This window comes from Apus apus, chromosome 4 (assembly GCF_020740795.1).
Source record: "Apus apus isolate bApuApu2 chromosome 4, bApuApu2.pri.cur, whole genome shotgun sequence".
Lineage (NCBI taxonomy): Eukaryota > Metazoa > Chordata > Aves > Apodiformes > Apodidae > Apus > Apus apus.
The window spans coordinates 69,598,452-69,621,623 of NC_067285.1; the positions used below are offsets into that span (position 1 = coordinate 69,598,452).

General features: G+C 39.4%; 1 protein-coding gene across 3 annotated transcripts in view; it reads right to left on the reverse strand.

Moving 5' to 3' along the window:
* Positions 1-23,172, reverse strand: part of SH3D19 (SH3 domain containing 19) — an 83,135-nt gene that overhangs the window by 46,136 nt on the left and 13,827 nt on the right. For 2 of the 3 annotated variants that reach the window (XM_051616952.1, XM_051616953.1), the window contains exon 2: positions 18,139-18,178. In XM_051616952.1, the coding sequence (XP_051472912.1) occupies positions 18,139-18,178 (40 nt within the window). Of the gene's footprint in view, positions 1-18,138; positions 18,431-23,172 lie in introns of those variants that run through there. The other variant, XM_051616954.1, reaches the window with a different exon arrangement.

Sequence of the window (23,172 nt, forward strand, 5' to 3'; positions counted from 1 at the left end):
AATATGAAAAGGGTCCCATGGGTCACCATTGCAGAAAGATAAAGAACCTGGAGTGGTGTGTTTAAAGATGTTAAACATCTACTCACTCTTCCTGGCAGGCTTTCTTCTGAGTTTCAAGGACAGGTTTTCTAAATATAAACCCTTGACGAAAATTTTTCAAAAGCTTATTTTAGGTCTGTGCATTTGGGAAATAAAATTGCTACAAACTAGTCTGGGCAAAGAGCTGCAAACTGTTTAGTGGAGTTAAGTGCAATTACTGCATATAAACCACGGTCTCCTCTGCGGTAGGGGCTCTGCTCCAACACCATTACTGGCACTGAGCAGCGTCTGTCTTTGAACACAACTTCAGTGTAGCTACAGTATTTCTCAAAGGTCCGCTCTCGCAGGGTGACTCCTGACCCAACACAGCCACCATCTGAGTATCACTCACCTGAACAGTCCCCACACAGTAGAGAAGGGGAAGTGCTGTTCTGGTGGAATAAAGTTCAAATCACGCAGGCAGGCAGGGATTTGTGAATGTCTGGAGCAGGACAGCATTTAATTTACACATTATCCAACGAATGGGGCAAAGAGGCATGAGGGTTCTGGGCTGCCTTTTCACCCACGTCTTTTAGTTGTTTCAGGAGCAGCAGTGGCTCCAACCCAGCTGAGGGCACCTCAGGGACATGCTCCCACCAGCTGGCTGATGGTGATCCAGCTCAGCTCCTGAGAGCAAACATGCAGAGGAGCGCTGGGCTTTACCTGTCTCTGGAGAGCACAGGCAGTACTGGCTTGGGAATGCTCCCTCCTGCCTCTGAACATACCCACAGCCATTTAGGGGGATCTCCTTATGCTATCTACAACAGTCCTAAGGGTTGTGGTACTGCTTGGGATACAAAAGACATCCCAAGCCTGTCTCAACATTTCTCATTCATCCACCTTCACCAGTCTCCTATTCTGTGGCTTGCATGGGATTCTTAGCAGGAATTGAGCAATCCCCCACAACACGTGCTCCCTTTATCAGAACTGGGACCTTTGGTTTCTTTATCTAAACTGACATAACAATGAATATTCTACAGGAAAACTGATTGCACTTCTTTCATACATCAATCTAGACATACACAAAAGTCTGGTGAGGAAAGAAAAGAAAAACACAACAAAAAAGAATGATCACTTGTTCTAAAAAACAAATATACTGAAGCATGTGCAGCAAAGTCTCAAGATTCATTCTTCACCTCATGTTATACAAAGCATTTCTTAAGGTATCTTCCCTCAGGTTCATACACCTCTGCAAAAGCTTTTTAACATACTTTTATTTGTGATGGTTATTGATCTTGTCTTATGCACAAACACACACACAGTGTAAAAAAAGTTAAAATGTTGCAATTTTTAATGTCTTATGACTTCTTGGAATGTGAGCCAAGGAATTTTTAAATAGCTGATGAGGCAAAGCACTAGTTTAATACAAGGCCTCATATATTCCTCTGAGTTACTTTAAAAATCATGCCATCTTTTAACAGCCTGTGTACTACGATGTAACATTTTTAGAACCTATTGGAGAATCACTAATACTATTTAGAAGAAATTATTTCAAAGACAAAATGTTTACAATTTCACCTAAATTATTTCATTGCAGATGGAGTTACAGAAAGTTGCTAGTATTTTATACTTAAATGAAGGGTGGTGGAAAATATCAGATTTACAATGACCCTAATAGTAGGCAAAAGACAGACCTATTAGTTTGACCAAAACAGCTTCCAAAGTTAGCACAGAAGAGTCAGCTACCCCATCTGCATTACGTAGATGCAGTAGACAGAACTGTATTAATCCTGTGGATTAAGTGAATCTGCACTTGGAAATGTAGAATCCACAGTGATCAGCCTCTTCAATGCCTCAACTGCAGAGGACTCCCAGTCCTCCAACTGATATGGGGAAACTAGATTTGATGACATATGGACACCACGTGCAGTTTCCCCTTTAGTCCAAGAGAAGCAAAGACTGCGCAGCCAGTCATTTCACCTTCCCCACGCTGCCCATTTCCACCAGCTCTCTTCTGTTGGTGCTGACATGGTCACAAGTCTGCTGGATCAGCCACGTGATTTTCCTAACTATAAACAACCCCATCTCAAGCATCCCAATTAGTTTTCAGCCCGACAGGCTGGCTGCTGCAGGTGGCTGCAGAGCCATGCAAGCACCAGGTGATGCCGGAGAAGTGGTGGGAGTGGACAGGCCAGGGAGGCCAGCAGCCATCCTTGGGGTAAGCAGCTCAGCCTTTCTACTCACAGAAATAAACCTTAAGTCTGTCACTCTGCAGCTAATTTGACAGCAAATCACCAAACATTAGCTATGCCTGGGTCAGCTGTTCTTCTCACCCTTCACTATATGTTGATTCACTCATTTCTTGTAATTTTTTTTTTTTTTTTATTATTCTCCTGTTAGTGCTGGTCATCCAGACTGGCTCACTGGGAGACCAGACAAGCATCAGAAAAAAGCAGCTGGCAGCAGCCTGACACCACAGTACTCTGACCTTCTCTTCTACATTGGGTATTGTCAAGGTTATGCAGGTAAAGAAGGCTAATAGAGATCCAGCCACCTAAGAAATCACACGCTCAATAGTACAGATCTGGTCATCTACGAAATCAGACCCACCTTGGTAAAACTTTTTATTTCTCTCTTGGGCACAACTGCAAAAGCAAGTAATCCTGAACCAGTAATTAAGTCTGGTGACAATTCAAATTCTCATCACTATGCTGAGGATGTTTACTTCTGCATCACTTAATGAATGCTGTAACTGCGACTTCCCACTGTCTGGACGAGCAAGGAAGTAGTTAAGAAGCAGCTAAAATCCAGCTGCTCAGCTAATTAAAACAGCTCATGTTGATCAGCAAAGGAAAATCCTTTCAGGAATTGCTCTCTAGCTCTTTCTTCAACCACTTGTTACATATTCATGTGCTTGTCACTGTCATACTCAGGGATCATAGTTTAGCAACTGAACCTTCAATTTTAAGGCAGAACGCAGGCAGGAAGTCAAAGCAGTTCATGGCAGCAGATAACATTTCACACTCAGATTCTCACAGCAAACTAAAAGTCATGAGGTTACAACAGTTTCCACACTAAATAAAGTCCAGCTTAGATCTTGAAGCTGAAACATCTCCCAAATTTTTTGTGAATCTGAGTCCCTCTGCTTTAACGACCATTTAACTTTGGTGATAAATATCTCTAGCAGTAGAAAGCACCTACCATAAATAGCAATGTAGCACTGTAAACGTAAATGCAAGTATGCCTGAATTGTCATACTGATAGAATATTTGGATCCAGCCAGCAATATATTCAGACACAAAAGTAAGAATTAAAAAACTGCAGGGAATAACCAGCTCTTTCAGATAAAACAACTTAGCTGTGAACTGCAGCTTCTTCTGGTGGGAATTCTTTACCGTTAAAGTCTACACAGTTTCTGCATTTACAAATGGGGAAAGATGACAGTGCCCTACTTTTACCATTAAACAATATGAAACAAAGCTTGATTCTGAAGAATGGCTTTTTGGTTCAATTATTTGCAATAGCATTTCAGTCAGTAAATCAAAGCCCTCTCCAGCCACTGACAAGACGTTCTGCTTGCTTCATACATCTCTGTACATCAAATACAATCTGGTGGCTGAATGAGCTCCAGAACCTTTGTAACTGATGTCAGAGATTAATAAAACCTGGTTTAACCATGAAGAATGAGCAGGACAAAGGCATAAAGGAAACCTGTTGATCTGGATCCACAGGATTGAAGATATCTTTACAGGGCTTTAACTATTATAAAGTATGGATACTAGATTTTCTTCAAATAGTCTGGGTACTTCATAGAACATAAAAGTACAGTATTAAGGCTATCTTTAAAGTTTTGTGAAGGGGGAAAGTGGTATGTGAATGTCCTCATATGACTAGAAGCATTAATAATGATTACTAACAAAACAGGTAACATTTTGCTTTACAACAGTATCTTCAATCTCTATTAAACCAGACACCTCCAGATCAATAAAGAGAAAAGAATAGGAGGGGCAGGGGGAAATCACCCAAAGTAGTCAGAAGATGCCTTTTGAAAACATAGAGACTGAGAAGCTTAGGAATATATATATACACAACAGAACATGGCTCCAGAGAGCAACAAGCAGAAACAAAAAGGTTTTGACCACCAAGGACAAGAACTCAATAGGATGCAGATGATGCCTGATCTGGAGGTGAGGAATCCAGAGAAGAATGTGCAGGACCTCACAAGAATACAGACTTCAAAGATTTCAGAGCACTAATCAAACTGAAGGAACAATGTATAGGGGTTTCTTATTTTGCTAGATCTATTTCCTGTGTAAAAGTCATCTGTAAAATATTGGCACATTTGCTTCAACTACTGTGTCCTTTGAGGAGGAAGCCAGTTCATGTATGAAGGAATTCCTGGATAATCTTAAGGCATCAGGCAGATGGATAACTGACTCGCACTTCCAAGGGGCAGTACGAAATAGCTTCTACACTGAGCAGTTAAGATAGTAACCTGCCTAGTCAGAGGTTAACAGCACACAACTCTGTAATATAAAAGAAAGACACTTGAGAAGTGCCCGAAATATAAAGCTCAACCTCAGCCATAAAAGTGGGATTATGAGAAGTGTTCCATGCTGGGGTGACCTCAGTGCCAAAAAATCAGCTGGGTACCTTGAGAATTTTAAATTATGATAATGGCCAATGCTGGGCTCTTTCAGAAGCCCCATTCTGCAGGACTTCTACCCTCCTTTAGCTTATTTCAACTTATTCATGGGCCACCTGAGTCAAATAAGCAGTGTGAAATGTGCTGGAGTTTAAGCATTAACTGAGTGAGGAAACAAAAGGAATTATTTACTCACTGTTTTAGTTATAGTTGTACGTTGAGAGCAAAGACATTTGTCGAGAATGGACAGTCTGTAAAACATGTATTAATACATATGCACAAAATATAGTGAAGTCTTAAATCAACACTTAAAAACAAAACAAAATAACTCCTTCTATAAATGTGAACCAGCACAGCAGCCAAAAATGTGTGTAAGGATATTACAAGATCATCTGTATAAAAAGACATACTGGCTTCAAACTTGACACTTATATTTATAAATAAAATAAATCATTTAAGAAGAAGCAGAAACACTAATTTTCAACCTTCCCATGTTGAAGCCTTACAAAAGTAAAACTATCTTAATGCATGATCACATCTTGTTCCATGGACTGTTGACTCACCCAGTTACACCCTACAGTACATGAGGTCCGTGAACTTTTAATAGTGGCCCTGACAGAATGCATAGTGCACAGAAACTGTAAAATAAAATCTCATTACCACACCCTTCACCAGACCTGTCTTTCCAGAAAATGCTCTGCATGCAGCTCAGTCAGAGAAATGGCATGTTTGCCTATACACTCTTCCTTTGCCCTTCCTCCAAAAACACTGAAACATTTCCTTTTCTTCTATACCACAGAGACTGACAGAGCTTTTGGTTACAAAATACAGAAAATGATTCATCAGAAACTTGCACCACGTAACAAAAAACCTGCATTCATACATCTGTAGGCCCACAATGTTTACCTCAAATTTAAGCATGCCCTTAAACTGCAGTCCTTTTTATTCATTCACAAGGATCCAGCAAATCTGATATTAAGGTCAACCATTCCCAAAAGATATGCACCTAAGATTGTTTTTCAAGTCTTGCAATTCTGATTCTACGAGGATGTATGTAAAGTGTAGTGTTTAGGTAAAGGTAATGTCTTTGTTAGTCCAAGTTGAAGAAAAACAACAACAGTCCAAGTTTTCAGATACTCAAATTCTTTTCCAAAGGTGAAACAGAAGCATCAACCACCAGAGCCAAACAGATTTTTAAAATCACAGTTACACCTATATACCTGGATCTGTCCCAAACACACTGCAAAACCATGAGCAGGCACAGCACTGAGTTTGCTGTAAGAGCACACAAAATACCTCAACCACCAAGAGAAGGCCTTTAACTGCTGGTGCCACTTCTCCAATGGAAGGACAGCGAGGTGATTCAAGACAGCCAGTATAGCTTCATCAAGGACAAGTGCTGCCTGGCCTTCTATGATGGAGTGACTACATCAATCCACAAGGGAAAGAGACACAGATGCCATCTATCTGGCCTTCTGTAAGGCCCTTGACATGGTCTCCCACAACACCCTTCTCTGTAAACTGAAGATGGATTTGACAGATGGGCTGTTCAGTGGATGAGGAATTGGTTGGATGGTCGCATCCAGAAGGTAGTGGTCAATGACTCAATGTTCAGATGAAGATCAAGAACAAGTGGTGTCCTTCAGGAGTCCATACTGGTATCAGTACTGTTTAATGTCTTCATTAATGTCATAAACAGTGGGATTGAATGTATCCTCAGCAAGTCTGCAGATGACACCAAGCTGAGTGGTGCAGTTAACATGCCTGAGGGTTGGGATGCCGCTCAGACGGACCTAGACAAACTTGAGAGATGGGCCCATATGAACTTCATGAAGTTCAACAAGGCCAAGTGCAAGGTCCTGCATCTGAGTCTGGGCAACCCTCAGTACCAGTACAGGCTGGGGGATAATGGGATTGAGAGTAGCTCTGCAGAGAAGGACTTAGGGGTACTGGTAGATGAGAAGCTGGACATGAGCTGGACATGTGTGCTCACAGTCCAGAAAGCCAAATGCATCCTGGGCTGCATCAAAAGAAGTGAGACCAGCAGGTCAAAGGAGGTGATTCTCCCCCTCTCCTCTCATGAGTAGTAGTACTCCCACCTGGAGTACTCTATCCAGTTCTGGAGCCCCCAACACAAGACAGACATGGGGTTGTTGGATGGAGTCCAGTGTGAAGGGCCATGACCAGAGGGCCGAAGCACTTCTCCTATGAAGACAGACTGAGACAGTTGGGGTTGCCCAGCCTGAAGAATAGAAGGCTCCAGGGAGACCTTACAGAGGCCTTCCATTGTCTGAAGGGGGCCTACAGCTGGGGAGGGACTTTTTATAAGGCCATGTAGTAATAAGACAAGGGGTAACAGTTTAGGTTAGACATTAGGAAGAAATACTTCACTGTGAGGGTGGTGAGACACTAGAACAGGTTTCCCAGAGAGGTGGTAGCTGCCCCATCCCTGCAAACATTCAAGGTCAGGCTGAATGGAGCTCTGAGCAACTTGATCTAGTTGAAGGTGTCCCAGCTTACTGCTTCCAGCCCCAACTATTATATGACTGTATGATCTTTGAGCAGGTCCCCATGCAAACATATGACAAAAGGAACCTTCTCCACCCTTAATCATATGCCCTGGCTGTCTTACATCATCAACCTCAAATTATACGGCAAATCAGTAAATACTGCAACCTCTAATAGATTAATTATGGCTTGGAAGAAATAATCACTATCATCACCTTTGCCCACTCACCTAAATTTAGCTTCAGAAACAAACACCTTGTAGAACAGATTGAACTGGACCTTTCTGGAGCAACAGTCATAAGGAATACCTTGTCAAAACATTTCACAGCCACCAAAATCAATGCCCCTCCCTATCCTGTCAGTATCCCCAAAACACATAGCTCTTCCACATGCTTCTCCATGCACTTCAACCAATACACCATATGCCATCAGTTAAACTAGGCAGAGGAAATTCAGAGCCCAATTGAAAGGATGGAAAAAACAGCCATCAGTGGCATTACCCTTGATTCCAAATACTTACAAACACAGGCTCAGATAACACAACCGCTAATTCTCTAACCTCCAGTCTCAGAAGTGTCCTTAACTCCAAAGGCAAAAAATTGTTCCCATCCTTCTTCTCGTGTCAGCCAACAACCTTATGCCCCTCTCCCCTTGCTAACATGCCTTTGGGCCTCCAAAAGTAATAGTGACTTTTTCCTTAAGACTGCCTAATTGATTAACATAATCTATTTAAACCCAGAACAATGGCATTTTAACTTTCTCAAGAAGCAGCAGTTATAGGGAATGACAGTCTCTTACTCTACAGGACATAGAAAGCATTATATAAAACTGGCAGACACCAAGTTTAAAAGAGTCAAAGAGACTTTTCAGCTCTCTTTTCAGAGACTTTTTAACATAAGGTTAAGCTGTGTCACTGCTTACCCATACTGTGTGTGCTAAAAGTGTGTACGAATTAAAATGAAAACCCTAGAGAAAACCCATTGAAGGCTATTAAATACAAACCACCACCTCTCTCAGAGGTCCCAAGTCACACAAATCTGGATGTTGACAGAATGCATGGATACTTCCCATTGCATGCTTTTTTTTTCCTTATCTTCTTCACACATAAGTATAGACAGAATTAGAATGCTGGAATTAGGTGGACTTTTGGTCTGCTCCACAAAGGCCGTTTTTAAACTTTTAATTGTCTTTCAGGATGGAAGAAGGTCACCTGTCTGAAAGCTTTGCCAATTATTCTAGTTACTTTATTTGTTCTAATAAGGTAAGTCTTAAGATAAAAGGACAAATCTTGGGTTGTTTATTTTTAAAGGCATACGAAAATCTTGGTAATTTCTATTTTACACCCTCCAAGAACATTAATGATTTTGTTTTGTATTGCCATTCAAGTACATCTGTATTACACTAAAAAATATACCTGTTTGGCACCTGCAGCAAGACAGTTACTGCGCTAAGTAGCACATTTGTCAGTTCATATACTAACAGACATAATTTTAAAAGCCTACAAAAAGCAGCATGGGAACAGGAATTAAAGGAAATAGAGAAATGTGTCATCATTTCAGATTTGTCCTAGATGGAAAAAAGTAAATGCTGCTAACAACAGAAAGCATTGGTACCTCGTTCACACTGTAAAATGTTCATTTAACAGAACATATTTCCTTGTCAACAGCTTCAGAAGGAAGATGATAGATTCGGCAGTAAAGCAAATAATCTTCTGTCCTACACAACAGCAAGGTGTGGTAAGAAAGCCTCTCCTACTGCTGTCACTACTGTACTTGTCCCACAATACTGTTCTCTTCTGTCCTTACTGTTCAACCTTCACCCACCAGGAATACTATGGGCTTTTAGCTATTCATGGACCTAATGTTTTAGAAGGGGCACTGGAATCAAGTTAACAAAACAACACTATGATCTTAAAAGCAGTTGCCAAAAGAAACTGTGTTCTTGGGAGAGGAGTGAAATTTCATGACCCAGTCCAATCATAAAATAATATGAAGACTGTTTGAGCCAATACTGTATTAAGTACTGTACTATGGTGCGTGAGGGAACAGGGAAGCAGAAGTTCAGACAACCTGGAATAGAATAATTATAATAGTAAAACCAAAGCTATTTCTTTTCACTAATTATTTAGTCCAAGCAAAAATATTGCTTCATCCAACATGGTATCACTGATACACTTCTTTTGCTTGAACTAGATATTATGTTGTAGATCAAAAGAGAGATTTAACAAAGTAACCATTGTTTGTGCTTGCAACACTATGACTAGATTTGGACTTGCTCTTTAATTAGAAGTCAGCCTTTGCCTCAAACCTCAGGAGATGGTAATGTCCACTTTACCGAGAACAGATTAAAAACCTCTCATAACAAAACTCCCAAGATAAAGATGTGTCTATGCATACTGACAAAGATCATACTTAAATAAACACTTTCCACATTTAGGGTTGTGTGATCAATTTCCACCCTTTGTAGCAAGGCACCTGCCTGTGACCTGCCTTGATTGTGGCTACCAAGGGAACAGGCAGCATGACTTTTTCTACCACTGAGTCTTAGTTTTCTTCCTGAAACTGAGGTAGTTGGAAACAGATGCAAAAGCAGTTCATCCTTGTCTACACCAAAGGATAGCACTAGCTCAGTTGAGACTGTGGTTTGTCACAGATTGCCAAAACCAGGAAAAATCCCATACATAAACATGGCCTAAATTCAAATGGTACTACCTGCACTGAGCAAAATTCTGCTTTTGAAAAGAGAAATTTTATATAAAAATCAGAAATGCAATGTCTTAAAAACGACAGGATCAGAGGCTCAGGTACAACTGTGCAAACTGCACAGCAAACATTAGACAGAAATACAGTAAGAAGGAAGAAACTACCAATGTAACAGGTCTCACTAGGAATATTTTTACCTGGGATGTAGTGAGAATGCGACTGTAACATGCTTTGAAAGAGTGTTTGATCAATCAATGTTCAATGTGCAAACTCAGGTGCTACTTAAGGTAACCAATTACCTATACCAGAATGATCTGCAGACAGCGAAGAATAACTTAAAGGAAATAACGAAGTAGGCGAGCAGTACAGAAAAAGAGAAAGAAAAAAAAAAAAAAAAGGAAAAGTAACAATCTCTTGTCTCTCATGCACATCAGAGTAAGAGGAAATAAACACAATGTAACTGCAAACTGAGCTCTCCCACTCAAATTCCAGAGGTGAAGGAAACTGTAGATAATGATCTGAACCTAGACAGAAACCTACACAAATCCTTAGGGAAATAAACCAAAGCTCTATATGAGCTCCAGCACTCTCAAAATATCAACACAGAATTCCTTCAGAAAGAACCAAACTGCTACTTCTTCTGAGCCGAAAGTTCACAACCTGCTGAGTCTGCCCCCTCAGCCCTAACAATACCCCACAGGCATCGCTTAGCAGCTCCTCCTCTGTTTTCTTTTCAACTATTACAAATAACTTTGGAAAGGATTCTCTTCCAGCCCTCTTTCCCACCCACTGGATGAATTTCATATGCTATTTGTCATTGAAATGTCTTGGGGAGAAAAAATGAATAATTTTAAAGAATTATAACCATGATTGATTAATTTGGCCCATCACATGTTACTTATAAACAGAGAATTCCAGTCCTTCTCACACCTTCCATCCATCTCCGAGCAGGGTTAAAAAACAATGCCATACGGTTCTTTTAAAAAGAGTTATTGCCATTTTATGGGGAAAAAGTGAAATCTTCTCAAAATTACCTTAAAAGGAAAGCTCCATGATTAAAAAAAAAAACCCTGCAATATGTAATTGTGCAATTCCTGAAACCACCTTTTCCAGAACTAAGGTCTGTTATGGTTGTTTATGCCACAGACAATTCTCCTTTTGCACAAGGAGAGAGAGTGGCCTTGTGTCTGGATGGTGCTCAGCACCTTCCACAGGAGTCTCCTCTGAAAGGTGGTGGGACAGTGAAACTTGCTCATGTACATAAGATGCCCAAAGAAGGACTGAAATTCTTTCCATGAAAAAGGAGAGTGAACCTTATTCTCTTTATTCCTTCAACAACCATCTCATTCTCAGCATTATTTTCCATTACAAATTAGCATAAGCACTGGAGAGCAGCCCAGACAACGGAAGGAGTTGTTCAGGGCAGCAAAGCAAACAGTCCTTCAAAATGCCCTTTGCAGAAACCAGGGACAGAGCAGCCTTCTATAGTAAAACAAATCCCTCTTCTCTGTTTAAGAATAAGGAATCTGGAAGGCTGGCTAGGATGTGCCCTTCACAATAACTCTTTACCACTATCTGTGAGATGAATAGCCAAAAATACCCAACACAACAGTGATGAATTGGTGGCATTAAAACAAACACCCGCAGCAACAGGCTCTAGATACCCACACAATCCCTAATTGCCAAAAGCTAAACCAAACCCATCTGCCATTTATTCCTCTGCTCCACCTGTGATTTTTATTTCTCATTTACAGGCAAGCATAAACTGAGCAGGGAAAATTATCATTGCAAAGAATAAAATAAGCAACGATTTACTGTGGCAAAAAAAAGCTGTCAAAGAAATATGCTGCAGAAATTTCTCCAGCTTATTCCACTCCCCGGAGAAATATCTCTGATGTGCACAGCACATGCTGCTGACCAGAAACACATGATAAACAAAAGAAAGACACATAAGCAGATTCCAATCCCAAGTTTTACCAGTTTAAATCCACACTTAACCGGTAGGATTGCACCATGCTCTGAGTGAATGAGCCCAAAATTTAACTCCTGGGTTGAAAAAAATTCAGTCACATTATTCTTCTTTTTAGATACCAACAACAAAAGTCACAACACTGAGCCCTTCTTCAGGCTCTGCCATTGATTTATTGTGCAACTTGCAAGAAAACATTCTGCCCTTCTCTGCTGAACCTGCTTGATCTGTAAAGTGGAGACTCAGTTCTTTTTATCCCTGGAGATCAGCCTTCTGATGAACTAACTACATGAACACTGATAATAGCCCAAAGGAGGGAATGAGATCCTTCCTTCTGGAGTGGCATAGGCTTAGATCATCTCAGGGCAATTGTGAAACTGCACCCCAAGGGTTTCAGAAGACTGGATATTTTTTATTACATCAACTTCTGACCTACTAAAATTGTACAAAAGTAGAACCTTCCTCTTTTCACAACTAAGTTTAACCTGCTACTCCCTAACCCTACAAATTGTAAAAGCTAAATATAAAGAATAAGAATGTAACTGTAAAACAAGTGCCATGCCCCAACATTTATTTTTTTTTCTACTCACAACCCTTCCCTTTCAGATGGAGTGTCAGCAGGGTTCAAAGTGTAAAATTTCAAATCTGTATTACAGCCTGTAAACCTGGCTGGGTGGGCAAAAGCCTGAAATGTTCTTGTGTGGAACAGCTGCATTGACACAGTAATGCAGATTTCGACAGCGGACAACACAAGGCTTTTGAATGACAGTAATGGAAAACTACAATTCAGGATGCTTGTGGGAATGAATCTGGTCCTGGATACCAAGTAGTCCGTTGTTTGAATTAAAGAACTAGATTTTGACTGCTTCTTTTGACTCTGCCTCCCACAGCACTACCTTTGAAAATCAAGTTAGTACAGGAGAATGGATCAAAAACAGTCCTGAGGAGAAGGACTTGGGGGTGATGGTGGATGAGAAGCTCAACATGAGCCAGCAATGTGCACGTGCAGCCCACAAAACCAACTGTGTCCTGGGCTGCATCAAAAGAAGCATGGCCAGTAGGTCAAGGGAGGTGATTCTCCCCCTTTACTTGGCTCTCACGAGACCCCACCTGGAGTACTGTGTCCAATTCTGGAGCCTCCAACATAAGAATGATATGGAGCTCATAGAAGAAGTCCAAATAAAGATGATTTGCGGGCTGGAACACCTCTTCTACAACAACAGGCTGAGAGAGTTGGGGTTGTTCAGCCTGGAGAAGAAAAGGCTCTGGGGGGACCTTAGAGCAGCCTTCCAGTGCCTGAAGGGGCTACAGAAAAGCTGGTAAGGACTTTTTACAAGGGCTTGCAGCAAAAGGGCAAGAAGTAATGGATTAAAACCGGAGGAGGGGAGATTTAGGTTAGACATTAGGAGGAAATTATGTAGTGTGATAGTGGTGAGACACTGGCAGAATGTGGGAAGCTGTGGAAGGCCCATCTCTCAAAGTGATCAAGGCCAGGTTGAATGGGGCTCTGAGCAACCTAGTGTAGTGGGAGGTGTGGCTGCTCAAGCAGGGGGTTTGGAACTCCGTGATCTTTAAGGTCCCTTCCAAGCCTATAAAATTAGCAGAGAAATTACTCTCAAGCACAAAACAACTCAAGTTGTGTGCACAAATGTCACCAGCAGTGTGTGAGATGCTTCAAACTAGAACCCCAGGCTTCAGGGGATAGGAGCTACCAAGACTTCTGCAGCAGAAGGAAGTCTCATATTTCACTTCAGATACAGAAAGCTGGAATTACTAAATGACTGACTGCAGATGGACTGTAATGGTTACAGCACAGAAAATCTCATTACTTTCTGTTTTCTCAAGACCTCAAAAGCATATTGATTTGTAAAAGCACATCAGTTTAACTATAAAGTGAGGACAGTTCCACTACATTCTCAGGCCTCTGCTTTAAGACTCTCTTCATGCTCTGTTAAAGACTTAAGATCTTAATTAAAAGGTGTCTTTCAAGCTTCACAGATGATCTTGGAAAACACATTCTTAAGATACAGTCAGATCATTACTGTAATGTTTATTATACACAATTTCACAAGGTCAACATAGATAGCAGAGGAAATAGAAATGCAGAGTTTTCACTAATTGAATTCTGCTACATAAAAAAACCCAAATAAAACCAAAGTAAGATACAAAATACCATTCATAAAAACCATAGCTTGATTTACCAGATGCTCACTAAAGGGATCTGTAGCCCTTTTGATCAGCCACTTCAAGTGCATCTTTATAAAGCAACAAAAGACGCGTTGTGTCTCTTTGTAGTGTTGACTTGATGTATTTTAAATAAAAGAGCCCAATTAAGTTCACTCAAATGAAGGCGACCAGCCATAAAAGAACTTTAGCACATTACAATCAGCAGGCAGACTATCTGCCAGTAAAATTTAGAACCTATTCCTAGAAATGAATTATTTTCCTCCCCCCTCCCATTTTGAAGGTGAGCTTTCAAAGTAGACTCCTAGATTTTAAAACCAAAAATCTCTTACTTGACTTCAGGAGATTGATATGATACTAAATGTCGCAATAAATTGTTGAAGTGTTTAGCTACCTTCATCCTCTCATTGCCAAGTTCAAGGCAAGTACAATGAGTTCTATCACATTACAAGACTGTGTTTCAGGATTTTTTGATCTATATTCCTTACCCCAAATTAAAAACAAACAAACAAAAAACACAAACAAAAAAAACCCAAACCAACAAAAAAAAACACCCACATAGTTATTCTATTACTATCATATAATTTTCAGTTTGAAAACATGTAGAGGCATAAGGCTAAAGGGTCCACTTCTTTTGACCTAACAGACCTGTGTCATAGTAGCATGTGACTTGAAACTATCAGAGCCAACAGTGCACGATCTGGCAGCAAAATCAAGAAATAATGATAATTACAGATCATTGCTGGCAGTACAGACATTTTTAGTACTGTCTGAAATATAACAACTGAAGGATGGTTTATATTACATCATTAAATTAAATGTCTTAATAAAAATTTAACATAGCAATAAGTATTATCTGGAGTCACAGAACATCTGTTTTGATCTTAGTAACATGCTAAAATTTAACAAAAAAATCAGTGCAGAGTGGGACATGAAAAAGACACCCACAGGCCCTGTTCTGCTACCCCTCACTTTGTCCAAACTCTCCTGCATGGCAGATGGTTGCTAACTGCCAAAAGAGGCAAATTATAATGTACTGAATGCACATTTTGTAAGTATTCTCTAGTATCTGCTCCCCTCCTTTTAAACCATTACCTATGGTATTCAATTCAACCACTCCTCAAATTTCTTTCCAGTGTCACGCTAGATCCCAGTATCACCACTCAAAGTACTCCACCTTCCTGTAGCATTTCTTCCATACTAAACATTTGATGTGCTAGTAAAAAAACGAGAATATTTGTCAGAGTTCCTGATACTGCTATAAATATGTTTCACCCTGGACTATCTAAATGGCATCATCCAATAATAAAAGGAATTATATTAAAAGACCATTTATATATTTCTCATTTTGGAACAGTTTTTTCTGTGCTTCTCCCTGCAAATTAATTATTGCAGAGCTATGTTTTAAAACAGTTTCTGATTCGTTGTGTATGAGCTCTTCATCCCTAATACTGCAAAGACTCAAGCACAAGCTCATCTAGAAATACACAAACACATAAGAAAACGATGTTGAAAAGGACAAGCTTTAGACCCCCACAATCATGAGAAATATTGTCATGTGATCTTTAATTAAGACAACTGTGTTCCAGAACTAGAATTTAAACTTACAGAGCCTGAGGAAAAAGCATTGTTGGTGCTGTTTGGGCTTTTCTGGGGGGTTTTTTCTTACCCCGGTGTTCCACATTTGCGATTAGTCTGGACAAACTTCAGGGCAAGATCCCACCAGCTCTCTGTGTGAAATAAACTTCTACTTCCCTGCCTCTTTCTTGGAAACTTCTACACACACTATTTCATCTTAGGATATCTACCTTTTTTCTTAAGGCTCATTGCATACCTCTTCATCTGGTCAGCTGGTATCCCCATGTCCACCTCCATTATGTTATAGTAATTCTAGTGCAGAAATTCTTGTTAATAGACTTTGCATTCAAGTACAAAGACCTGTGGGTCATTTTTGTGCCACTTTAGATCCTGAGGGGGATGGTATGTTGCACTTTTAAGAGATGCATCCCACAACATGCAGCTTAAGGAAGAATTAGGAAAGATGCCTTTGGGCCTCTTTTCCTTGTCATGAGCTACACTCAGAGAGGAAAGTGTCATGAGTGTAGTAGCTCATCATAAAATAGCATAAGCCATAAAACTGTCCCCAGAGGAACTCGTAGAGCCCATATTACAAGAGAAGTGTGCTTTACCCTTCAATTAAGTCTTGCATGCTTCACTCTCTAGTTTTCCCTCAGTTCTTACAAGCACGGGGCTCTGGTCTTCATGTAACTGCAGCTATTTTCCCAGACATGATATGGCCAGACAGGGGATAAGAATCTCATGAAGCAATTTGTGATCACAGGATTATGCTTCCAACTATAATGAGAGATGAACCACAGAGTGTAGCAGTATCAATTAGCAGAGTATGTCATCTAAGTAAGGCAGGCTGCTCCTGCTCTAGCCTAGAAGCAGCAGCAAGACATGTGCAAAACCACACTGCCCTTCTTCATAGCTCGTCCTGGAAAGAAAAACCATAAAGACATGATGGCCAGGGGTCAGAAGATACATAGGTATAGTTATAAAGCATGTGCACTACTGAGAGGAATGAAGACATTTTTCAACATTATGAGCAACCTACATTATACTATTAATTTCTCTGTGCTTTCCACATGACAATTTGGAATCTGTAACCCAGGCAACTTAGGGCAGTGTTTTATTGTCAGGGCTGGTCCACATTTGAAATCCCAACTCCGTGGAAAAAAATGTGAAGTTTTATTTTGCTTTTGGTCCCCAATTAGAACTTCTGAGACACACGCCAGAAAAAAAATTACTGGTGGGAAGGACCAGCCAGAAGAAAGAGGAACAGACAAACTGTTTCAAGCTTAAACATTTTGATAAAATCAGAATTCCTTTCAGCAATGATTTGGATTTTTTTGAAATGATTGTTATACAACACGACCTAATAGAAGCTCAAACGTGTACACTATAACTGCATTGTTTTAAGAAAAAAAAGTTAAGTACTTTTAATTATAAAAGGAAATACCATGATAGACGTTTTAAGTAGACATAACCAAGACAAAGGCAATATGCCCCTGCAACTTAAACACACTGCTGGAAGCAGAAACAGTGATGTTGCAGATATGGCAGGTAAGGGTAAAGCATCCTATCTTCCATCACATCACACAGCAGATATAGCACCTCAACTGTGCTATAAGAGGCTACACTTCCCTCTGTTCTTCTATAAAAGCTACCCCACTGTACTGTAAAAATATAACAAAAAAATTGGACTGTAAAAATCAAATGAAAAGGTCCTGTCATGTCAGAAGGCTGGACACCAGGGGCAACCTTTGGAAATGTTTTTCACAAAGAAAAGGGGGACCCGGTGCTAGCAGGTCTGGTCTATCACTTTAATTCATTAAAATGCCATTATCCACCATAGGATATAGAAAAGATCCTGTTCCCTGGTGGAGAATTGTGAGGGAGATCTTGAAAATACAGAAAACCAGAGATTTATTTAATTAATAGAAGATAAGCAGGAGAACTACAGATTATTCAGAAGTCTAAGGGAAAATGTGGTCTTGCAAATCAATAGCTTAGTAGTTCATGACAACCGCTGATTGGAAATTCTAAATAAACAAAAGATGTTTGTGTGTGTGTGTTTTGTGTAATACCAATTTGTTTGCTTTCCTCCGTTTTGAAAGCTTAGGTATGATGGAATGAGAGTTAATAGAATAAATAATAAAGTGCTGCTATTCTTGACTGAATTATTTTCCTTGCTACTGAGGCAAACATTCCAAAGGAGCAAAAGTCATGAGAGCTTCTTGCCTTAAACCACAGTTTTACCAATCAACCCTGTACATGATACATAAACAAGCCTCTGGATTTTAAGTGCATACAACTACAGTGCAGCAAGCCCTGTTCATTCTTTGGGAAATTTTTCCCATAAGGAATATAAAACAATTACCTTTAACACAGTTATTTTGGTATTTCATTACTGTTACCAAAACAGAGAAGCAGAAGAATGGCATTTTTATTTTTCTGGCTAATTTCCTAGTTCATCCCATAAACGGAAAAAAAAAATAAAGAAAAAAATTAAAAGAAGAGAAGAATAAATACAGAAATATGGTTCTTACCCTGAAGAGCGGCAGTCTGGTTTATTTCTTTCAGAGCGATCTGTGAGAAAGGAGGCAGAGTATCAGCACAAAAGTTGGATGTTCTTTAGCAAAACTAGTACAGAAGTCTTAAAAGAATTGTGACACCATATGACTAGCAAAACCAAAGGCTGATTCTGTTATAAAACTGTTTTTCTGCACTGGACTGCTCTGCCTGAGACCAAGTAAAATTACTGCAAGTTTAACTTTAGTCAAAATCCCTCTACTCAAAACACAGTGTATTTAATGTTTTGTATTAATGCTTTGGAAGCTTCCCCTGCCTTTAGCTGAAATGAACAGGACTTTAGTTTTGGATAAAAATATGGGAGAGGGAAGAGGAAAAAAGAAAAACCACAGATTACTCAGCGCGAAAAAATCATTCCATGAATCATGGCTGGCAGAGTTCCCTGACAGGATGGGAGAAAAATCAGCAGTTGGTTGCAGCAACATCTGCAAACACACTGAATCCAGTGCAGCTCCATCATTAACTCTTTGACTCCTGGGTGTTCTGGATATTGAATCTTTCTGTGTTTTTAAAAAGGGCTCAATTTATCATAAGAGTATCTCAATTATCTTATTTGTACTAATGAGATTGACTTGCAAATAAAAATCTACACCATACAAACATATCAACTCAGATAAACCTAATTTGCTGCACAATTTATCAGTTGCTAAAGGCAATAGATACATTTCTAAAAGTGTTTTTTTATTATTTTTTAAACTTCTGATATGCAAAGAAAGTATAAAATACTTCTCCTAGGAGTTCATCCTCATACAAACATTACAAAAGAACCACTGTGTTGTGTTATTAGAATTTGCACATTCACAGCCCAGAGTATCTCTTACCACATGACTTTTGAACTACCTGAAAGAAGCAATTCAGATCTGTGTCCTCTTAAAATACATATATTCTAAAATTAGAAGGGGTTTTCATAATGTATTTCAGAAAGATCCACTATGCAATTAAGATGTTCTTGCAGCTATATATAATCTCCCCGGACCTTGGTAGTTTTGCTTCTGATTCCATCTGTGTGTGTTTTAAACAGAAAGCTTTTTCCTGTATTAGTACGTGCTTTACTAAAAAGCTTGTCTATACAGAAGAGTAAGAGTCTTCCTAATAAAAATCTTCACAGTCACAGATCGGTTTTTTAACCTTAAAGCTCTACTTTTGAAATATTTTTTTTCTTAATAGTGCATGTTTGTTTGTGTAGTTTTATCTCATGTACAGAAGAAATGCTTTTCTCTCCAAATTTTCTGTGCTCATTTGATTATGTTTTTCTTAAAGTAGTAAAAAACTATTGCATGTCAACAGTGCTCAAATAAGAATCTAATGCTTTTTCCATCCACAGGTGCTCCTACTGAGCTGTCACAGCCACAGAGTGTATAATTTATGGTTACAGACTCACAGTCATCTCCATTTCATCACACCATGTGCTACACTGTTAGGTAGAAACAGGATGATATAGCTCAAAGCAGACCTGCAGCAACAGTTGTTCAAGTGCACTCAAATAGCTCCTTCTAACCTTCTGATTTGTTTGTGTAATTTCTTACCTGTGAGCACTGAAAAAAATAAGGCAGGACTTCCTACTGAAATCTGTTGCTTCAGTGTTCTCCTTTATGTACGCAGCCACAATCTAGCAGTATTTAGACAAAACGTTCCCACTTCTAAAAAGACTGTGTGAATAAACGAGTGAAAAGAAAGAAAAGGAGTCTGAGCATACATGTAAAGACAGCATCTGGGAGATGTGCCTCTCAGCTCATGTTCAGTTGGCAGATCCACCACAGCCCAGACACTCTGCTGCAACATGCTCATTCAGGAAATCGATGTAATTCCCTTTTCCCTTTTGTTTTATTACAATGTTGAAACAGGAAATATTGCCTTTGTTTTTACACATTTTATTCACTGCTAAAGTTAGTGAAAGTACATCATCCACATTTAGTAAGACCAGTACACTGGTCTTACTAAAAAGAACAAAGGGAAATGTAATCCTACAAGCACAGAATTAGCATTTTAAAGTAGAAATAAAACCTGCACTTGTTTGAGGTTATGTGAACTTCATCTTTCAAATTTAATTTATTACCAAGTGTAACAAAATACTTTAAGAGATGAATCTTTCAATTTTATGCTTAAATTTTGTAATTTTAGATGCTGTTTTGGCATTATGTACAAGCACCAACTCAAGAAATGTCACATACATATGTAAGCCCAGAAGAAACAAGCAATTTTTTTTTTTTTAAATATGCATGTTACATTTAAACACATATGCATGAAGATTTCATTCCTGCATTCTGCAGGCAAATCCTTGGCTTGCAAAAGTTGAGTCACAAAAGTGCATGCACCCAGCTGATTCTCTTTTACTCTATACATGTTACCTCAACAATTGAGAAATCTTTGTAATATTTTCTAACAGAAATAAGCAAGACCACTGTATAGATCCAAAGATCTGAAAATCAGATCTTGCTCTATGGATTTTCCTCTATATCAAAGACATAAATTGCTATAAAACATTATGGGACATAATGTCTTTCTAGTACAATAGTGTATATCCTTCAATTCTAAATACTGGAAGCCAAAACCACATGAGCAAACATTGAATGTTTGCTGGACTAGCACACACAACACACAAACAAGGCAGTCCACACTCTGACACGGGAAACTCAGAGGAAAAAAATGTAACTTCCAGTGACAGATGCAACTTCCCAGACACAAGCTACCACAGATGAGATCCCAGTACTATTCTCTCTATCCTTGTGTTGCTGAAGTAATACACTTCCTTACTGCGTATGTAGCTATAGGCAAATGGGCTAGGAATTGTAGTACTCACAAGCTATAGAACTGGATTGTTGGATTCTAAGTTTATTTTGGCTAATGAACTGTTCTTGAAAATCACCATCATCTTCCTAACCTTATAGTTACAGAAGAACAGTGTAGTTCAGTCTTTGTGCCTAGCATGACAGATCTGTTCTCTATTTACTGACAGCTACCCTAGAGGTGGTGCAGTGATACCATCTCTCTGGTGTTACTACTGCAGACCTTGCCAGCTAGTTCAGACAGATCAGATAGCACAGACATACACCACAGAGGTTCTTTCACAGACAGAAAAATGTTATTTCTGCCTGTCCTCCAATCCACAATTTGCACAGCCAAGAGACTTGCAGTCTCTCAGTCCATAAGAACTGAACATCCTCCACCCTGCCACAGAAGAAATCTTGTCCGCTTCATACCAGCATCTACTCTTTACAAAATCTTTGCTGCCCTTACACAAATACAGCAACTGTGGAAGAAATATATTATCCTTGTTCAGCAGGAGGATACAGTGAAATAAGTCAAGGAGCTGGCAAGTAGAGCAGATGAGATGGTGCCAAGTTTTAAGCACCAAGGAAGAATCAAGGAAAACAACAGGACACAAAGATCTGCTATTCATACCAAAACTGTCTGACAAATCTAGTATTTCTTTACAAAACTCTGCTGTGTATATATCAATTGCATGGACATACTATGTCTTTTTTCAGCATTCAAAGATTGAGAGGCAGACAGAAATGTCATGTTGCTCTTAGAAAGCATCGTGTTTCTTTAACTGGAGATTCGCTTCGCCTTCAAGCATGGGAAAAATTATCTTCTTTGTTTGTTTGCTTTTAATGTGATAGAACAGTTTTTCTTAAGAAAAATACAAACATAACCATCAGGAGAAAAATAACTGACTCAACATTATTTCAGTTGCTCCACAAACTCAGAATGGCTTAAGTTTTTGCCAAAAAAGACCAGAAAACAATAGTTTTTAAGACTTTTTCACTCTGGAAGATAAGCAAAGAAAAGGAAAAAGGCAACTCACACCAAACACAGCAATTGTTTTTCTCTGTTTATTTTGCAAGCATCTTCAAAGTATCTTGTTGCTAAGAGAGACTTCAACTGAAAAGCATGATCTCACTAGAAAAAAAAAATCTGTATAAATGTGACATGCTGCTGAAAAATTAGTGGAGTTAACACATATTCTGCCACTTTGAAGCTACTGGTGAACTTCCAATGCGACTACCTCCCCGAAGTAGGTAACTTCCTACTCTTAACCCCATCTCACAGCTTGCTCTCTTTTAAAAGCTCAATTGGCTGAAAGAGGCAAAGGGGTAGACATACCATTTCCATTTCTGGGAAATTATGTATTTTTCATCTTAATTATGGGTCTTGAATTGAGCAACCACCAAGGGGGCAGGACATTGTAACACTCTTTAGGAAGACATGTAGTTAAGAGGAACCAGCTGCCTCTGTTGTTTCTAGCCTCTTGATGGCACAGCAGTGGTTTCATTATGAAAGTAGCATGAGATGCTTATAACAAACAATAATCTAACAATGGCAAACCTCTAGATAGACCAAGCAATAGTAACAGTGGGCTCTGAAGCAGTGCTGGCAACACCAAAACAAAATATACCGAGAAGTCATATTTGCAGAATAGGCAACTGTTGAAAGAGGCTATACAGCTTGCCCTAATCTGAACACATTAGTCCCCAGTGAGCATACTATTGCAAGCTTCCAGGCCTCAACAAACCTAGATGTTAGGATCAATGCAGCAACTTTACACAGGATCATGTAGAAATAAGATGGCTCCTACCATTACTTTATTAACATGTATCTTGCTATTACCCAGCTGATCATAGCGAAATGGTGCATCAGTCCATGTTAGACAAGCACATTAGATCAAGAGCCCCAAATTTCCATTTTAAATTGCCAGCATAAATGGGGCCCTTACTCAAAATAAACTGCACATTTTCTGGGAAAAATACCTACATTTGTGCAGAATTTTCAATGCTAGCTGCCTTATTTGCACCGAGATAAGCAATAACTGCCACTGACACTGCAATCATTCTGTCTTCCATTCTGTTAAGGCACACTGTGACTCACAGTGACTCTTCCTTCTTAACACTTCTCTCAAGTAAGGAGTCAGAAAAATGCAAATTAATTCCACTGTATAGAATCTACTATAAATTTTACTAAATTTTATTAGGAACTGCTATACAACAAAA